Source organism: Dendrobium catenatum, unplaced genomic scaffold, assembly GCF_001605985.2.
Source record: "Dendrobium catenatum unplaced genomic scaffold, ASM160598v2 fragScaff_scaffold_1022, whole genome shotgun sequence".
Classification (NCBI taxonomy): domain Eukaryota; kingdom Viridiplantae; phylum Streptophyta; class Magnoliopsida; order Asparagales; family Orchidaceae; genus Dendrobium; species Dendrobium catenatum.
The window spans coordinates 3629954-3648719 of record NW_021319484.1 but is presented as its reverse complement, the minus strand read 5'-3'; the positions used below and the strand labels follow the sequence as shown (position 1 = coordinate 3648719).

Genomic DNA, 18766 nt, shown 5'->3' with positions numbered 1-18766 from the left:
GACCTCTTTTATGACTAGCCTTAATCGAAAGTTCTCTCTCGTTATCGGGAGGGGTAATTAACTATAGGGGCTTGCGCCTATAGGAAACCAGAACTCAGATCAAAAAGTCCTCACCAAATGAGGGCGAAATCTCTGGATAGTGTCTTATCTAAAACCCAATCTGCCTTCTGAAAATTCCCCCGGAACCTAATCTCGTTAAAACTCTCTATCGTCATCGTCACAGAAATACTTAAAAGAAAAATTGACGGATGGCATGGAGAGGCCGGGATCACTATCATACCAAAATGGAATTTTCGGAGCCAACAAGTAGGCCTGCCCGGCATGAATCCAAATTGATTTTGAGAAACATTAGTATCACGCCGCAACCTACGCTCCATAACTCGCTCCCATAGTTTTAAAGTATGACACATTAACATAATTCCTCTATAATTCGCACACTCCTCTAATTACACCATTCATCTTGGGAGAAATTAAAGGTATCATAATTTGAAACTGAGATTCTATTGGCAAAAAGTGAAAGGGAAGAGTTCATTTTATATTTATACGAGACCTACCTGATGATTAAGGCAAAGCAACAACGACATTGTGTTTTTTTGCAGCGTTCACCCATTTTTTAGTGGAAGTGAAAATTACTATGGATTTTATGATGGGTTTCCCTAGGTTGAAATAAGGGCATGAAGTTAGTAGGCTGATATTGAAACAATTGACTTAATAAAAAAAAAATTCCTTGCTATGAAACAAACATACATTGTGGAGAAATTGGCTAGGCAGTATATGAAGGAAACTGTGAAACTGTGTGCATTATCTAAACCAATTATATCTAGTCATGATCTTAGATTTATTTCTCGATTATGGAAGAATCTAGATAGTGAAAGAATAGATGGGATGGTTTGGTTAAGAAATTGTGTTTTACTATAGCCTTTCACCCAAAATGTCAAAAACACTACACATATTAAAAGATTTGTTAAGATTATATGTTCTTGATTTTGGAAGAGCTAAGAAGACAGATATTCCACTAGTTGAATTTGCTTATAATAACTACTACTATTTTACTGTTAGAATAGCACCATATGAAGCATTGTATGGTTGGTAGTGTAAAAGATTTTTTTCATGGATGGAAATGGGAGAAATAAAATTATATGCCAAAAGTAGATGATATCGTAGAGAAGATTGGATTGATCAACAGACATAACGAAGGAAGCTCAAAATAAGTAAAAGAAGTATAATGATCTAAACTCCGGTGCAATAGAATATCAGGTGGTTGATTTTATATTCATTAAAGTTAGTCCATTAAAGAGAGGGAACAAATTTAGCAAATAAGGGAACTTAGTCCTAAGTATATCGGCCCCTTTGAAAGAATAGTCAAAATTATAAAATCTGCTTATAAATTGTTACTATTGGATCTCATATCAGATGTACGGAATATATTCACATTTCTGTACTAAAAAAGGGTGTTTCAGAAAAAATTGACAAAGTTCAAGTAAATAAAATAGATGTAAAATATGATCTAACTTACAAAGAAGAATATGATTGTATATTAGCTTATGATGTCAGCAATTAGTAGGTTTTAATGGTGAATATTCAGTGGAAGCATAAATTTAAAAAGAAGCTATATGAGAGGAATTCAAGATGCGACAAAGTTACCCATATTAATCTTAATCAAGTGCATGTATTAGAATACTGAGGATGACATTATTTCCATGGTGAGGAGATTGTAATATTCACAAAGTTCAATTATATTCAGAAACACACCATAACACACTTGAATGCTTGTTTGTTTTCAGTATATTTATATAAATGCATACTCAGTTAATATGAAACTATGTTATATCTAAAATGTATTTTTAAATAATTTTGGTCATTGGATGATTATATCAATGTTTGGCCAAAGAACAATAATATAATCTATTGAAGGCTTCCTGGAAAAATTCCTCAAATCTTTACTTACAGCAATAAAGGCTGATGTTTTAAATTTTGTTTTTTTCCCGGTTTACTTATAGGGTAAACCGAACTGACCAAAAACTCGGATCGGGTAGCTGGAGCACGCATGGAGGCTTTTCCTGCAAGGTTCCGCCGGCTCAGCTATTGCGATCGGATCTTCCAGATGGGAACAAGTGTCCCGCGTGTGAGTCTTCCGGTTGACGCACGTACGCAGGGGGAAGTTGCGACTGTCGGCGGTGTCTGGCAGCTCCGGCGGTTCGGAGGGCTGACGATCATAGGTCTTCCGATTTTTTCTTCTTATTTTTCTATTCCTCCGGCGGTTTGAAGGGCCGACAATCTATGATCGTTCGTCAACGACAATGAATGTCGTGTGTATCTAATACCATGTTAAAAACATAAGGTCCGAGAAGAGAATGATTAGTTTATTACATGATTTCTTTCTCATTTATAGATCTATACAAATATCTTAATATAAAAAGAAATAATTATAGATTTATTCATAATAACACTAATATAATCCTTCCTAAATCAGCTACCCGAATATGGAAAGAATTTTGGCGCGAGTAATACGCCCACGGATCATGCACTATAGCCGTTGGATCTTTTTGCACTGAACGGTTGGATTTTAACATGGTGAAACCTTTAATAACCCATATCATCTTTCCTTTGTCTCGTAAAGAAAAATAATCATTAAGCTCTTGTTTAACTATTTCTATGTCATACCTATAAACATGGGGCTTATCCAGCTAGTTTTCATACATAGTCATATTACTATAAAAGATGCAAATAAAATTAGAGTGAAAAAGGTAAGCTACTTATAGGAGAATTCAGTTTGAAATAGTGGGAGGATGTTACAGCCAAATTCTATGGTTGGATCAATACAAAGAGGAATAGTGATTGAGGCCCGATTTATACTACAATGCAAGGCCTTGTGTAACCTTAGGAAGAAGATGCACCACATCGTTGATGATTAGATTCTTTTTTTAGGCTCGCCTGACATCTAAGAAATGAGACGAATAGAGGATGCACAAAAATGTCGAGAAGAGTAGATTAGTAAGAAAAAAATATAGCAAAAATGAATCAAAGAAAGAAACTAATGCCTTGATGCTTCCTCTTGTTGAACAGCTTTCCTTTTATTGCCTTGATGCTTCCTCTTGTTGAACAGCTTTCCTCTTATTGACTTCGACTTAGGAATGTGCGATAGAGAAGATAATATGGCAGCCAAAAATAGGAATATGAGTGGTATTTATAGGAAGGAATGAAGAGTTATTGAATTTTTAAAATATAGAACTAGCGAGTGTAGTAAATAAGGTAATAATGGCTATTAATAAGTTTTGAATGCTTTTGCGGTTGAAAGCTGGAAAAAAATTTCCATGCAAACTGAAACTCCTCAGATACTATGTGGCTGAATTTCTTGGATTATTTTAATAATTTTAGTATTGCATGTTTACATTTAAAGAAAGCAAGTGATTGAATTATTTGTTGGCTTGTGATTAATTGATCCTCAACTCTTTTGTAAGTATTCATAATGAGCCCTATATTAATTGTATTAGAAATTTCTAACCAAGAGTCATCCTACATCAGGTCCTTCAATCAAAATTTTAACAAGCAGCACCCACATGCAAACTCCGGAAAAATATAGAGATTCCATAAACAATGCTAACACGACCTAAATGGAGAGATCTTGAATTAAGTTTAAGAGCATAATCATTAATTCAGTCTCTGGCCTTTTAAATCAATTTAGATAGAGGTTAGACGGCAAATGAAGAGGTAATGTGTGTCCGTCAAGTGATAAAGCAATTAATGGCTAGCATCTACCACTTCACACAATTTTTACGTTTGACAAATGCAAAGAAACCTTGTTAGTTATTCTCTTCGGTTACATATGACAAAAAAATGTCTAAGAATTCTAAAAGAAACTTGACTAGTGGTCATACAATTTTATAGTTTGGGAAATGCAGAGAAACCTAATTAGCTATTCTCTACAATCGCATTAGTGACTGAATAAAAAGTAATAATAATTCAAATTATATAAAATGACAAGCAGTTCAGCAGTTCTCTTCTAGCTTCTATTAAATCTAGTTTGAAATGTTAAATGTTTAGAAAAAAACAAGCTTACTTTTTTCTGACTAATCAAGATTATTTCAATTCTTTTACTCCTCCCCGTATTTAGAACAAAGGACCTGCACAGCTCAATTCAACTATTTTACATATCTACCTAGGAAAAGAAAAATAACGAAAAGTTTTTACTTCAAAAGTTACGAGACAGCATGAGATCAGCTCATCCCTGCCTACTTAATGGAATTTCCAATAAGGGTTTATTTCAACGTTATTGTTATCATTGTTACAGCTAGTAGAACATAAAGGCCAGTTAATATGTCCTAATAAAATTCAATAAACAAATTAATCATGGGAATCCAGTCAAGTGTCATTCTTCTGTCTTCTTAATGCATTGAGCTTAGAACAAAATGATGGTACAGCCAAATATTGGCCTTCAAATCGCTTCAAGATGCTTGAAGGCTCCTCTATCAAATCCATAAAATCAAACATAAATCTAGAGGAATCAACCAAAATATGATGGTCCAGCTCCAATCACACCATATACTATTCTGAGTCATCCTATGACCAGATTCCATTTATCAGCCACAAGGATTTCAAAGAAAAAAAGATTCATCCATCTGTCAGTCACCTCTAGGAGCAAAATGATGTGGCATGATTCTCGGAGATGAGACGTCTCACTTCTCTTCTCTCAAATTGCCTGAATAGCAAAAATCTCTCTCAATCAGGGTATTGACTCCAACCACAATTCATCCACGCTGAAGTACCAAACTACGTTCACTTCCTCCCTCTTCCTAAGGGAAAAGAAAAAGGAAATTTCAAAGTTCGTAGAAATAATTTTAATTGTTTCAATTCCCTTCGCAATGATTCGGCCCTGCCATTCTTTCCTAAGCTTATAATCCCTCTTATTGAATTGAACGTCCTCGTGACTTCCAGCAGAAAAATTCCTTCGTCCAAACAAGCATTTTCTTTAATTATGTGCACGAAGTGAGTGATCATTGTGAATAACATGTCTTAACAATTGCTATTGACTTTCAAATATTTCATGAACACAATAATTCTCACCATTTCTTCACACTAATTGCTTTTTACTGAGCTCATTTATCATACGCTAGCAAATATGATTATGCCAATCAAAAAGTTTAAATAAAAGGCCAACAAATGAGTAATTATGAGCAGCTTATCAGCTTAACAGCATAATATTACAGAACAGCTACAATAGCAGCTTGAACATAAGGCAAAAGGAAGAGTAAAGAGCTATGATAAATTGTCATACCTGCTCCTCACCATACCATATTTCATCAGCAGCTCGGGGTGCTATCTGAACAGTTATGTGATCAAGGAGGGACTGCCGACTGCATATTTGAAGAGAAACAAATCATGGACAAAATTTTAGATGGTTGGAAAATCTACATGACAAAATCTACAAGACAACGTAGTATGAGAATAGATAATTATGAAGACATGCTTCGATTATCTTGCACACTATTTATTTATGTTTATTAGTGTTAAATCACAACCATCCCTTGGCCCTTGATCCCACGGCCAGCATGGGAATCCATAGGAGTGTTAAATCCCAATCGTCCCTTGATCCCATGGCTAGCATGGGGATCTATGGGAGGTTCACCTAGATTACATCGATCTCCTTTCATATTTGAGCTGATTTAAGAAGGATTGCATTTGGGCAATTATGCATGATTATGTAATTATTTATTTATTTATTAAGATATCTTGTATAGATCTATAAATATGAATAGTTTTTTGGAATAAAATTAAGCTTTTTCCCTCTCCAAATCTCTGAATTTAACATGGTATCAGAGACTTCCTTGTTGTTGTCGGAATTCTGAGTTTTTTATTTCCTACTATTGTGTCTCCATTACCGGCCTTCTCGTATTGTTATTATCCTATCTATAACCAACACAACATTCATTACTGCCCTGCTTAATATAGCCTTTGCCACCGCAATTTCTGAAACAAATTCCTCCCAAATATTTGACCAAATGGAGGACTTCATCGTGCACCAAGGAAGAGAAGACCTCCAAAATATGCAACATTACTATCGCTTAAATGGGAAGAATTACTTGAAGTGATCTAAATTTGTGAAGACCTACCTAAAAGAGAAAGAAAAGATGAACCACATCCTTGGGGTAGGACCAAAAGAAGAAAATTCTAATTTTTTGTCATGGGATGAAGCGTACTCCATGATTATCATGGTTGTGGAATTCCATGACTACAAAAATTAGAGATACTTCCATGTTCCTAACTACTGCGAAGGAAATATGGGATGCCGCCAGTCGCCAGACAAATCTTCTCAAAAGCTCAAGATGCTGCTCAATTTTTCGAGATTAAGGTCAAGGTGGGAAGCAAAAAACAAGTAAGATCGTGACCAAATATATCACTCTCCTTCAAAGCTTGTGGCAAGAACTTGATCACAATAGATGAATAGAGACCAAATGTCCAGAAGATGCTACTATCCAAAAAAACTTTATTGAGAAAGAGTGAACGACTTTCTTGCATAATTAAATGCATAGTTTGATCAGGTTAAAGTTCAGAACCTTGGCAGGTTTATGGATCATTGAGTGTCTCTAGAAATAATCTAACAGGCTTATGGATCATTGACTCAGGAACCACATGTCACATGACATACTCAATTATCCATTTAATCAACTACGCTCCTTACCCGAGTGATAAGAACATTACTATTGATGGTTGTCTTACCATAGTAGCAGGCCGAGGAAACATACCCTTATCTTCCTCTATTACTCTAAAAAATGTGCTCCAAATACCCCAACCATACACAAACATAATCTTCATATAAAAACATACCAGTGATCATAATTGCCAAGTCTTATTTAACTATACTTGTTTATTTTAGGACAAGGGATTGGGGAAGAAGATTGGATGAAAGATGGACTATACTACTTGGAAGAGTTGAACAAATCCACTATTATCAATAATGGCTATTATATGTTATTCCTATTTATTAAAAAATTACTATTTAACTTCATCATTTTAGATTAGGATGTCAATCTTTTAATGTCTTAAAAAACACATTCAAAACTTTTTTATGAGTCAAAAAATAAATCTTTTCAATATGAAACCTGTGAGTTAGCCAAGCATAAATAAGTTTCTTTTTCAAACAAAAATGAGAGATGTTATACTCCCTTCTACCTTATTCATAGTGATATATCGGAACCCTAAAAAATCCCTAATATTTCAAGGGCCCAATAGTTTATATCCTTTATTGAAGACTGCACTGCGTCTCTTAAATCTTTCTTCTAAAAAATAATTCTAATTTTAGCACTATCCTTCATATTTTTCACACCATGATCCAGAGCCAATTTAGGGTGAAAATAAGAAAATTTAGTTCCTACAATGCCAAAGACAACTTTAACCAAACCTTATCATCCAACTTTCGAAAGGAATGTATCATTCATGAGTTTTCCTGCATTCACACCCACAACAAAATTGAGTTACAAAAAGAAAAAATGACACTTACACTCAGATGTATGATATTGACTACCATGAAACTTTTGCACCTATGTAGAAGATGAACACCGTGAGTATCTTGCTCTCACTAGAAGCTAATTATAATTGACATCTGGAATAGCTAGATGTCAAAAATGCATTCCTATACGGGAACTTGGAAAAAGAAGTATTTATGGAGATTCAACCATGATTCAAGGAAAATTCTGGGGGTGACAAAGTGTTTAGGTTAAAAATGCTCTATATGGACTAAAGAAGTTACCTAGAGCTTAGTTTGGATGTTTTTCAAAAGTCATGCTACTGAATGGATATCGACAGAACCAACGGGACCATAGACTATTCTTCAAGAGCTCAGGCTCAGAGGGAGTCACGGTTTTGTTAGTTTATGTGGATGATATCATCTTGACTGAAAATGAGAATATAATTCTAAGGAAATGTCTTGCCAACGAATTGAAGATCAAAGAACTTGGTAGATTAAAACATTTCCTTGGAGTTGAGATAGCCCACTCTAGCAGAAGAATCTTCATTTCATAACAGAAATACATTATTGATCTTCTTAAAGAAATATGTAAACTAGCTTGTAAACTAGCACCAGTAGAACCAAAACTTAAAATTAGGGAAAGCTAAAGTTGGTCTAGACATAGAAAATTACCAAAGACTTATAAGAAAATTGATCTACCTTTCCCACACCATACCAGATATAGCCTTTACTATAAGCATGATTAGCAATTCATGCAAAATCCAAAGTAAACTTATATTCAGGCAGTAGACAGAATACTGCACTACCTTAAGGGGAATCAAGGAAAAGGAATTCTCTTTAGAAGAGAATGTGGAATAACCCCATAAGCATATACTGATGCATATTTCACAAAACCACTAGCACATAAATGATCTACCTCATGATACTAAGCATTCCTTGGATGAAACTTTATAACATGGAGGAGAAAAAAATAGAATGTAGCAGGAAGGTCTAGTGCAAAAGCAGAGTTCAGAGCTAAGGCTTTAATAATATGTGAACTATTATATAGAAGATAATTCTAGAAAACCTAAGGGTTAAGTGGGAAGGACCCATGAAGCTACACTATGACAACAAATCAGCAATCAGCATAGCTCATAATCCAATTCAACATGAAAAGATCAAGAACATAATAGTGGACAGACGTTTCATAAAGGAGAAATTGAGCAATAATTTTATATGTATCCATCATGTCTCATTAAAAGACTATCCTAAGGACATTCTTACCAAAAGACTTGATAACTCTACATTTATGAGACTAATTACCAAGCTGGGAATGACAAATTTGTATTCTCCAGCTTAAAGGGGAGTGTTAAATCCCAGCCGTCCCTTGGACCTTGATCCCATGGCCAACATAGGGAGCCGTGGAAGGAATGTTAAATCCAAGTCGTCCCTTAACCCTTGATCCCATGACCAGCATGGGGATCTATGGGAGGCTCACATGGAGCATGCCGATCGCCTTCCATATTTGGATGGCTAATTTAAGAAAAATTATATTAGGGCAATTATGCATGATTATGCAGTTATTAATTTCTTTATTAAGATATCTTGTATAGATCTATAAATTTGGATAATTTTGGGCAATAAAATTAAGCCTTTTCTCTCTCCAATTCTCTAAATTTAACAAGTGAACAACAAATGAATACAAACACAAAAAATAAAATCACAATCTTCAATTAATTTTTCTCAATGCTAATAAAGGTGAGAAAAATAAAAAGAATAATATGCGTAACATACCTGAGCATTCCACTGCTAAACTTTAAATGATCCATTTTCACTCGTACATACCCCAATTCTCTTCCAGCACGAGGGGAAATTGTGACCTACTTTGAATAAGACATGCTAAGATGTTGCTTTGCTATTTCCAAAAGTAGTGTGAAAGCAAGTAAAGCTGAAAATGAAATGCAAGTAACAAAAGCAAACCTCCTAAAACCTATATCCATATTCCTATGTATCTTACAATTCATAAGCATATTTCATTGCGGGCACTCAAGGTACAACCACTCCAACCAACGTCACCAAAAAGAAAGTTCATTTCATCAAACAAGCAGAAAACAAGCTTCCTTGATCATTTTATCATGTCAAACACAGCTGAATAAGCAAAATAAAATCTAGCACGCATTTTATCTGTGCATAGATGAACTTTTGCCAATCAAGACAAATAAATGCTGGCAAATAATAAAGGAAAAAAACTGATGCAAAATCAAGGAGAGAATGTACGAGTCCCTACAAGAATTAATGCTTTATAACTTAAATTGAGGAATAATAAGTAAATTAAAAATGCACCGCCATAAGAGTAAAAATCAGAAGCATTGGTTCATATTGTAGAAATGGCAATTAACTATCAGCTCTAGAACTCATATCCTCATTACCTGGTTAAGAAAATTTTCACAAAAATGGATATCAATGAAAAGTTTAAATGTTGCCATCCTATAACTAGAAAGGAAATACATAGAAAGATATCAGGTACATGAACATTAAATTATCACTCGACAGTTCTTATGAATTAATCAAATGGAAACTAATGGAACCTCAAGACAAGTGTTTGTATTATTAATCAACCTTAAAAGTTAGGGCACAATATTTATTATTGGAGGAATGCATCGGGCTTGTTTTGTGATAGAAAAGTTCCCCTCAAACTTAAGGGAAAATTCTATAAGATAGCCTAGAAAAGAGAGATTAGAAAATATGCTTGATTTAATTAATTCTATAATAATCCATTGCAAGCCTAAAATCTATAATTTATAGAAACACACTACAAGATAAATCTAAAAGATAAAATCAAATATTCAAATTCAAATCTAAACCTACCAAAACTAAATCCTATCCGATTTGTTCAAATTCAAACTTGAAATTATCTAGAAATGTTAATACATCTAATATACTAATAAATTCAAAAGTTTTTGAAAATAAATCTAAACCTAATTGTTGGTATGGCATCAATTTCATTGGGGTTGAGAAAACTCCTAAGAAAATTTGGAGCAAGATATTTGTGAACGGCTTATAGTAGAGGTCCATCGGAAAAGACAATAACAGCAATGACAACATCAAGCCTTTATCCTACTATGTGGGATCGGCTACACCAATCATTTTTCTCCATTGTGTCCTGTTAAGGGACAAATTCTCATTTAAACCTAACAAAAAAAAACATTTCTAATATTTTCAACCCAAGTCTGTTTAGGTCTACATCTACCTTTTTTAACATAAGTCAAATCTAATACATTTACATTTCTAACCCGATCATCGGAAGGCCTCCGTTTTATGTGACCAAACCATCTAAGGCGACTCTCTCTAATCTTATCTTCCATTGGAGCTACTCCAACCTTTTCATGTATATGTTCATTTTGTATCCTGTCTCTAAGAGTAAAGCCACTCATCCAACTGAGCATCCTCATCTCAGCAACCAAGGTTTAAAATTGCGTAAATAAGCCTCGAGGCGTTTTTCGTCCGTGAGGCGAGGCGTAAGCCTCGAGGCGGTGTGAGGCGTAAGCCTCACCGACGAAGAATTGCGTAAATGAAAATTTAAGGGTTTTAGCAAGTAAAAAATAATAAGATTCTATCATACAATAAAAACATCTAAATGACAATTAAAATTAGGGGAAAGTAAGAAAATAGATGCAATAAAATCATGTCCCAAAGTACAAAACCACAAAATATTAGTCTATCAAAACTCCCAAAGTACAATTAAGAAAGAACATATAAAATCCAATCATGTCCCATCACTAAATGGATCTTCAAGGGAATCTTCTCACCCCTTCCTCCTCTCCTATAGAGTCCAATGTCTTCCAATCAAAGCATGCACTCATGAAGAAGTAGACTAACACTAACAACTATTACTAAAGATGATGAATAGAACAATATGCCGGACTGCCGGGGGTCCAAGGGGGCGCTACCCCCTGGCGGGGTTCGACCTGAAGTTCTATTTATTTTTGAAGTTCGTAAGTTGTTTTTATGGGAAGATATCGAGTGGTAACGAGTATGTTCCTTAGCAATACCGAGCATGTACCTAGCGGTATTGAGCGGTACCGAGCATGTACCTAGCAGTACCGAGAAAATACCTAGCTGTACCGAGCATATACTGAGCAGTACCGAGCATGTACCTAGCAGTACCGAGCAAATACCTAGCTATACCGAGCATATACTGAGCGGTACCGAGCATATACCTAGCAGTACCGAGCAAATACCTAGCTATACCGAGTATATACTGAGCGGTACCGAGCATGTACTGAGCGGTACTGAGCATATATTTGGGGCATACGCCTCAGCCAGAATTGCGCAATTGCGCCTCTGAGGCGCACCTCAGTCCAAGTGAGGCGTACGCCTCTGCCAGGAGAGGAATTGCGTAAGCCTCGAGGCGGTTTTGGGTCAAATTGCGCAGAGGCGTGCCTCAAGGCGCGCCTCTTATTGCGCAATTTTAAACAGAGTCAGCAACATTTAACTTTATATTATGTTTCTCTTATAATGTCCAACATTATGCACCATAATCATTGTAGATTAACCATCATCTTATAGAATTTTCCCTTAAGTTTGAGAGGAACTTTTCTATCACACAACAAGCCCGATGCATTCCTCCACTTCAACTATCCAAATTGAATTCTACTAATAATATCCCCATCTATTTCACTATCACTATGAACAATAGACCAAAATTCACAATCCTTGCAAATGTCTAGTGAGAACATCCTTGAATAAAGCAAGAAGATATGGGCTTAGAGCTGATCCTTGATGTAATCCAACTGAAATAGGAAAATGCTTGGTCAAACCAACTTGTGTTTGAACGCAAGTAACAACTCCTTCATACATATACTTAATGACTTGGATATAAGCATTAAGTACCCCTTCCTTTTTATAAAACTCTACACAACACTTCTCTTGGAACTTTATCATATGCTTTCTCTAAATCAATAAATATCATATGTAGATCCACCTTGTTCTCTGTATACTTTTCCATCAAACCTCTCAATAAATGTATAACTTCCATAGTTAACCTTCCGGCATGAATCCAAATTGACTTTGGTATCCCGCCGCAACCTATGCTCCACAACTCTCTCCTGTAGAGTTAAATTATTTTGACCAATTATTTCTACAATGATCCATTATAAACCTTGAATCAACTATTTATAAGCATATTATAAAAGATAAAATCAAATATTTAAATTCAAATCAAAGCCTATAAAAACTAAATCTTATCCTAATAATTCAACTTCAAAATTGAAATTATCCAAAAATAATAATAATAATAACTCGTCTAATATAATAAGTAAACAAATATTAAATTGTAATAAATTATAAATTTATTATAGATAAACCTAAACCTAATTTCCAATGTTTCACTATGATGCACCGACACATATCCTAAAAGAGGTATGCGGTGTCTGACACATCGAACATGATGTGCGTCCAGCATATGCCAGAAATATCAAGGACGAGTTCGATTAGAAAAATATTAGAAATAAATTGGACGCACACACCTCACACATCTTTAATATTTTATCAAAAATATTTTTTAAATATAATTTCTTTTTTTTAATTTTTATTTATTAAAAAATAAAAATTAATTTCTTACTTCTTCTCTGCAACCCCAAATAAATTGCCCGCACTCAATGACCCATTCACTAAACATTCTCATTTTCATTTCCCTCTAGCTAATCATAGCTAGGATTTCAAAGCAATGCCCGATGACATTGAAGTTCGACGTCAACAATTTTTACACACAATCATACCCAAGCACCAACTCGATGTCTCATCTTTTTCCAGCATCATTTCAATATCGGCAACCGATGTTATCTCAAAATTGGCTACTAAAATCATCTCAACATCGGCTACCGAAATCATCTCAACATCAATTAAACATTTTAAATAGAAACATTAAAGTTCGATGTCAACAATTTTTATACACACAATCATACCCCGACACAAACTCGATGTCTCATCTTTTTTCAGCGTCATTTCAACATCAGCAACCGATGTTATCTCAACATCGGCTACCGAAATCATCTCAACATCAATGAAACAATTTAAATAGAGTGGTGGAGATGAAGAATGAGAAGAGAATAGAAAATAAACTTGATAAGGTATATAATCAAGTTGAAGCAACATATTCGTGTACAACAATATGTGCTCAAAACCTCTCTGTAAAATGTTGAAGTACCCAAAAACCATCCAAGAGGTCTCAACAAAGTGTCCAACATTTTTTAGGATTTTTAAATTTTAAAAATTCACATGGTATGTCCAATATGATGTCATGAATTGAATGTATTGTTAAAATGTCTAACACAATACAAAGATCATTGAAAGTTTTTTTTTTCTTAATATGCAAGAATTGATGAATTTATCTACATTAAATAGCATATTACAATGAAGTGCACTAATAAACTAGCATACAAGCATGTATATCGATAATTTTAAAAGCATTGGGCATTAAATGTTAGGTCAGGCTCATCAGATCTACTTGCAAATTAATAATCCGCTTTTACTCAACAAACATAAACCCACTTAAACCTTCTATAATTTGCAAGTGCAGTTCAACATTAGTCAAGCCCAAATTAATTCAGGAAGGGATTGAAATTTCACATATGAATGCGGATTAGATGAGCATAAATACTACAACAACATCAAGCCTTGATCCCACTAAGTGGAGTCAGCTACATGATCATTATTTTCTCCATTGTGTCCTATTAAGAGTCAAATTCATATTTATATCTAATAAAGTCACATAAGTAGAAATAGTTCAGATCAAAATTAAGGTCTTTCAACCATAAGAATAATTTTATTTATACCAACTTTAATGTAGTTCAATGAGTATAGTCATGCTGCTTTAAAATCCTATTCCAGTAAAAATCCAATTGGTCAAAGCACCAATGAAATCAGTTATTGCAAGTCAATATTATCACTTGAATATTTCTTCATCCACTAGTTTATAGGGTAAATTTAGTTTGAAGATAGCCCGACCGGTGGTATGGAAGTTCATGTCTCTATTACTTTTCTTTTTCTGATAATCCAAATATATGCAAAATAATATTGCAATGAAGGGAAAAAAAAGGACCGCTTACTAAATTTGAACAGGCAAATCTGCTAAGAAAAATAAATTAAAGACAATGACAAAATTAATCATAACAAATAGTGGAGTTTTGGGAAATACAAATTCAATATTCTTTAGATCAGGAAAATTCACTGCTACAACAGCCATAGCTGCTTCATTAAGAGCCAGTCGTTTCCACATCTCTTCACTTCTCTCTTTTTTATCAAGCATTCCTCTTTCTTCTATTTGTGCAGCTTGTAATAAGTCGTCTGTTGTTATCTGCATTGGAAGGGAAGCAAATATCAAAGAGTGAAAATTATTCTCAGCAATCAAGTAGTTTAGTTACTAAGTCTTTGACCACAAAAGACTCAAAACCAGCCAAGGAAACGGTGGAAAAATCAAAGAATAAAGCGTGTTATCAATTTCATATTATAGCAAAATAAAAATAAAAAAAAGAGGCACGATTTGGCGGGTTCTTCCAACAGAAAGTGCAAGATGAATGAATAATTCCCGATATCTCAAACTTAAGATGACAAGTAATGGTGTGTACCTCGAGGCAACTATAACTACTTATAAGAAAACTTAGTCTGCGTGTAAGATATTAGAGAGTGCTTAACATGAAACAGGAACAAATATGTGTGGTAATAATGCAGATGTTGGAAGCCTTACGGTGGAAATTTTAAATGAAACTTAAAAAGCCTTTTTTTTTTCAATAGCCCAATGCAGAGATCAAATTCAGGGGCTTGTACAAAATAATATAAGAATATTAAATTGAGATAGGTACACGAAATGTGGTATAGAGTGTGTGTGTGTGTGCAGGGGGGGGGAGATTAAATCTCAAAATACTCAACTATTCCTATATGGCCATTTTAACCACAATTAACTCCATCAAATATATAGAATTGATCCAAATGGACCCTTTGTGACTAAATTGGAATTAATTTTATATCATAATTACAAAAAGTGAAATTATTTCGAATCAATTTTGCATAGTCGATGAACAGCATTACAATAACATGATACTTCAGAATTAAATTGACCATACACTAATAGTCTAAGGACTATTTTGTTAATAGCAATAATAAATTTTAAAAAAAAAAAAATCTTTTATCTAATCCTAACTCTGCATAGCTACCCACAAATTCTCCTATCTTTTCCCGAGTCACCTAGCACATTAAAAAGTTTTATATATATAAAAGCTCAAAAATCTTCTGAAAGCCCTCATTTCGTCTATGTTGCCACACAACCAACCAATTCATGTAAGTTTAACCCACGCATCCTTCCTAGCTACTCATCCCTATGTTAACCCATGTCCAAACCACCCCTCCTCTCTCACATAAGCCCAAGCAATCCTCATCTTTGTCCATTCAGCACAAAGTCGCAACTGCCACCCCAATGAAAGCGGCCAAACCCGCCACAGCCTGCTCAACATAGGTCAAACATACGACCATAGTTCCCACAAATTCTCTCCTCATCCCTTCCTCCCAACACCTCTACACTCTCTCTGTCCCCTCATCAACCCGTCCAACCTACAGCCCCAAGCTAGAACTCCTCTACACCACAACTCATCTTGCCATCAGTGACCAAACCTCGCTACCAGCCACCTCCCCCATTTCATGTATATAGCCACAAACCCCTCTTCTCTTTGCTACGCAAAACTCCAAACATTGTCGGCAGCACCAACTAGCCTAGCTACCCAACATAAGAGAAGTTGGGGGTGGCCCGTTTGGTTTTCAAATTTTGAATTTCCCGGCTACGATCCTGAACGAAATTGAGGGGATGACGGCGGATGGACGCCGGCCATCTTTGCCTCCGGCGATAAATGCTATGTCTACAGGTGGTGAAATTCTATTCAAATCTCTGAAAGCATTGTTTGTCAAAGCTCTGTTCTGAAGAATCGGAATGATGATGGAAAGCTTAAATCATCAAGAGGTACGCTAATTATTAAGGAAATTTCTGAATATGGACCGAATAAGGTTTATAATGTCCCAGGTAAGGGAAAATCTATAGCTGATGAATCTGAGTTCGTAACCCCTAAACATGAATTGCTTTGATCGCCTGCAAAATCAACATAAGTCAGAGCTTCTTAGTCAGGCATGAAAATTTTTGTCAATCGTTTTGGGAATTCAAATGCAATCCCTGATAATGCCAGTGCGACAAATGCGAATTCACCAAATCTGATCAACAAAAATTCTTATGATAATGACGGAAGTTCGTATAAGGTTGATCAAACTGTAGCAATTGAGAAGGATATTTATGAACCAATAGGAACAGATGTTGAGAAAGGAAGAATTCTGAAGAATATGCTTAACATTGGTAAAAGTAATGAAGTTACTGGAATGCAAAATGAGATTATTTCTGCCTGGTCTAAATCGCGGAATATCAAATGCTCTTACATGAATGAACAACCGGAAATGTCAGTGATGTGAAACCAACATGGGGAAACAAGAATTGCAATTTAGAGATTAGTAAAAACTTTAACTTTGCAACATTAACAATAAAATTTAGCTTACTCAATTAGGATTCAAGAAAATTCGTGAGAAATTAAGCGGTAGGCATTGACTACACTTGAGAGTTACAAGAGTCTTGCAAAAGATAACCAAAAGATAACTAAATAACGCAAATAGCTTTCACTAAAGCCACACGTTTAAAGTTTAGACCATTCACCTTGAGGTCCGACAATCTCTCTTTGAAGTGGAGGTTAGCGGAAGAGGGTTGCAAGAAAACTTAGCGATACCACTAAGACACGTGTGATGCCAAGAGGACTCGTCGCCGGGAAGGAAGTGGGAGTTGGAGAAGCGGGCGGATGACGTTCGATGATCCACGTGTAGTCGGAGAATTGGTCGTCGAAGGCGTCCACTAGTGTCGGTAAGATCCGATCCAAGTAATCTTCGACGGTATTGTCGAAGCCAAAACCACGTCAAAGAAAGGCGATCTAAGGATGTGAATGTGGCCGTAGGTGTCGAGTTCGATTCCGTAGTCAACGGCGGGATCCGCCATGCACCATGAACTTGAAGACGAGAAATCCCCTCACTGAACCAAGAGAGAAGAGAGGGGCCGGTTTAGAGAGGAGGAAGGGGCTGGCGGTGGATCTAGGGGAGAGGAGAGGGATTAGGTTGAGAAACTGAAATTGATTTCAGTTTCAAAGGATTTAGGAGGGAAAATTTTGGAATTTTAAATTTGAAATCCCAAATTAAAGAGAGGAATTATTGCTCATTCAATGGGGAGAGCCAATAGGGGGGGCCGGCGGCATTTATGAGCGGACTTTATAGGGCTAGGGGTTTTTGGGAAAAACTGAAAAAAAAATTCAGTTTTTTAAGTGAGAAGGAGGGATTATTTTGAAATTAAAGTTTTGAATTTCAAAATGGGAGTGGGGAGTATATATTGAATGCTAATTATGGGAAGGCCAATGAAGGGCGGCCGGCGGCATCAAGGAGGTGGGGAGGAGTTTGAGGAATGAGGATGAGATTCCAAAATTGGGATGATGATAGGAAAGAAATTTCTCATGAATCCAATATTCATTGAATGAAATTGAATTCAAAATTCTAAAAATTTTCCCTAAAAAATTGGAAACTCCAAATTTGAAATAAATTTGAATTTGGAATTCAAGTTTACTTGGTGGGAGGGTGAGAGAAAGTTGGTTTGGGCCGGCGGGAGGGAAGAACAGCGGGGAATTGTGGTGGGGCCGACGGGTGGGGCTCCAAAAGGTGACGCAAGTGTGGAGGAGGGCCGCTTCTTCCACTTGTTGAATGTGGATGGTGGCGTTTGTTGGGACGAGGGCAGAAAGATAATGGATGCTAATACTAAAGAGAACTCATAAAGAGATCTCATGTGAAAACTACTAAGAGATCTTTCTTGAACTCACAAAGAGAACAACAATAGAAATTCATTTCTACATCAAATACTCCATATTACACAAGAATTGGGCCAATATTAAATAAGCCTCAAATGACAAAGAAAAACAAAAAACTAAAATGGCCCTTGGGTTCAATAGCTACCAAAATACCCATAAGCAAAATGGAAAAAATAAAATAAAATTAAACTACTACATAAAATGATGGAAAAATAAAGTATGTCGTTGGCCGTCGATTCCGGCATCTCCTGAGTTACATGTGTCGTAATCTGATTCCCATCATTCCTCGCCAGTTGGAGAGAAAACTTGACCCGTCGAATGAGTGTCTCTAGAAAGCCCCCTACAACTAGCAAGTTTTCCAGGACATCTCTGTAGCTCATCTCAGCTTCGG

At 35.6% G+C, this 18766-nt stretch overlaps 1 protein-coding gene across 1 annotated transcript in view; it reads right to left on the bottom strand.

The window, feature by feature from the left end:
• The window catches only part of LOC110108112 (probable inactive ATP-dependent zinc metalloprotease FTSHI 2, chloroplastic), a 52649-nt gene that overhangs the window by 8219 nt on the left and 25664 nt on the right, over positions 1–18766 (bottom strand). Inside the window, exons 6-8 of the mRNA XM_020838626.2 lie at positions 14643–14801; positions 9239–9324; positions 5276–5354 (exon numbers count right to left, since the gene is read on the bottom strand). Of these exons, the coding sequence (XP_020694285.1) occupies positions 5276–5354; positions 9239–9324; positions 14643–14801 (324 nt within the window). The remainder of the gene's footprint in view (positions 1–5275; positions 5355–9238; positions 9325–14642; positions 14802–18766) is intronic.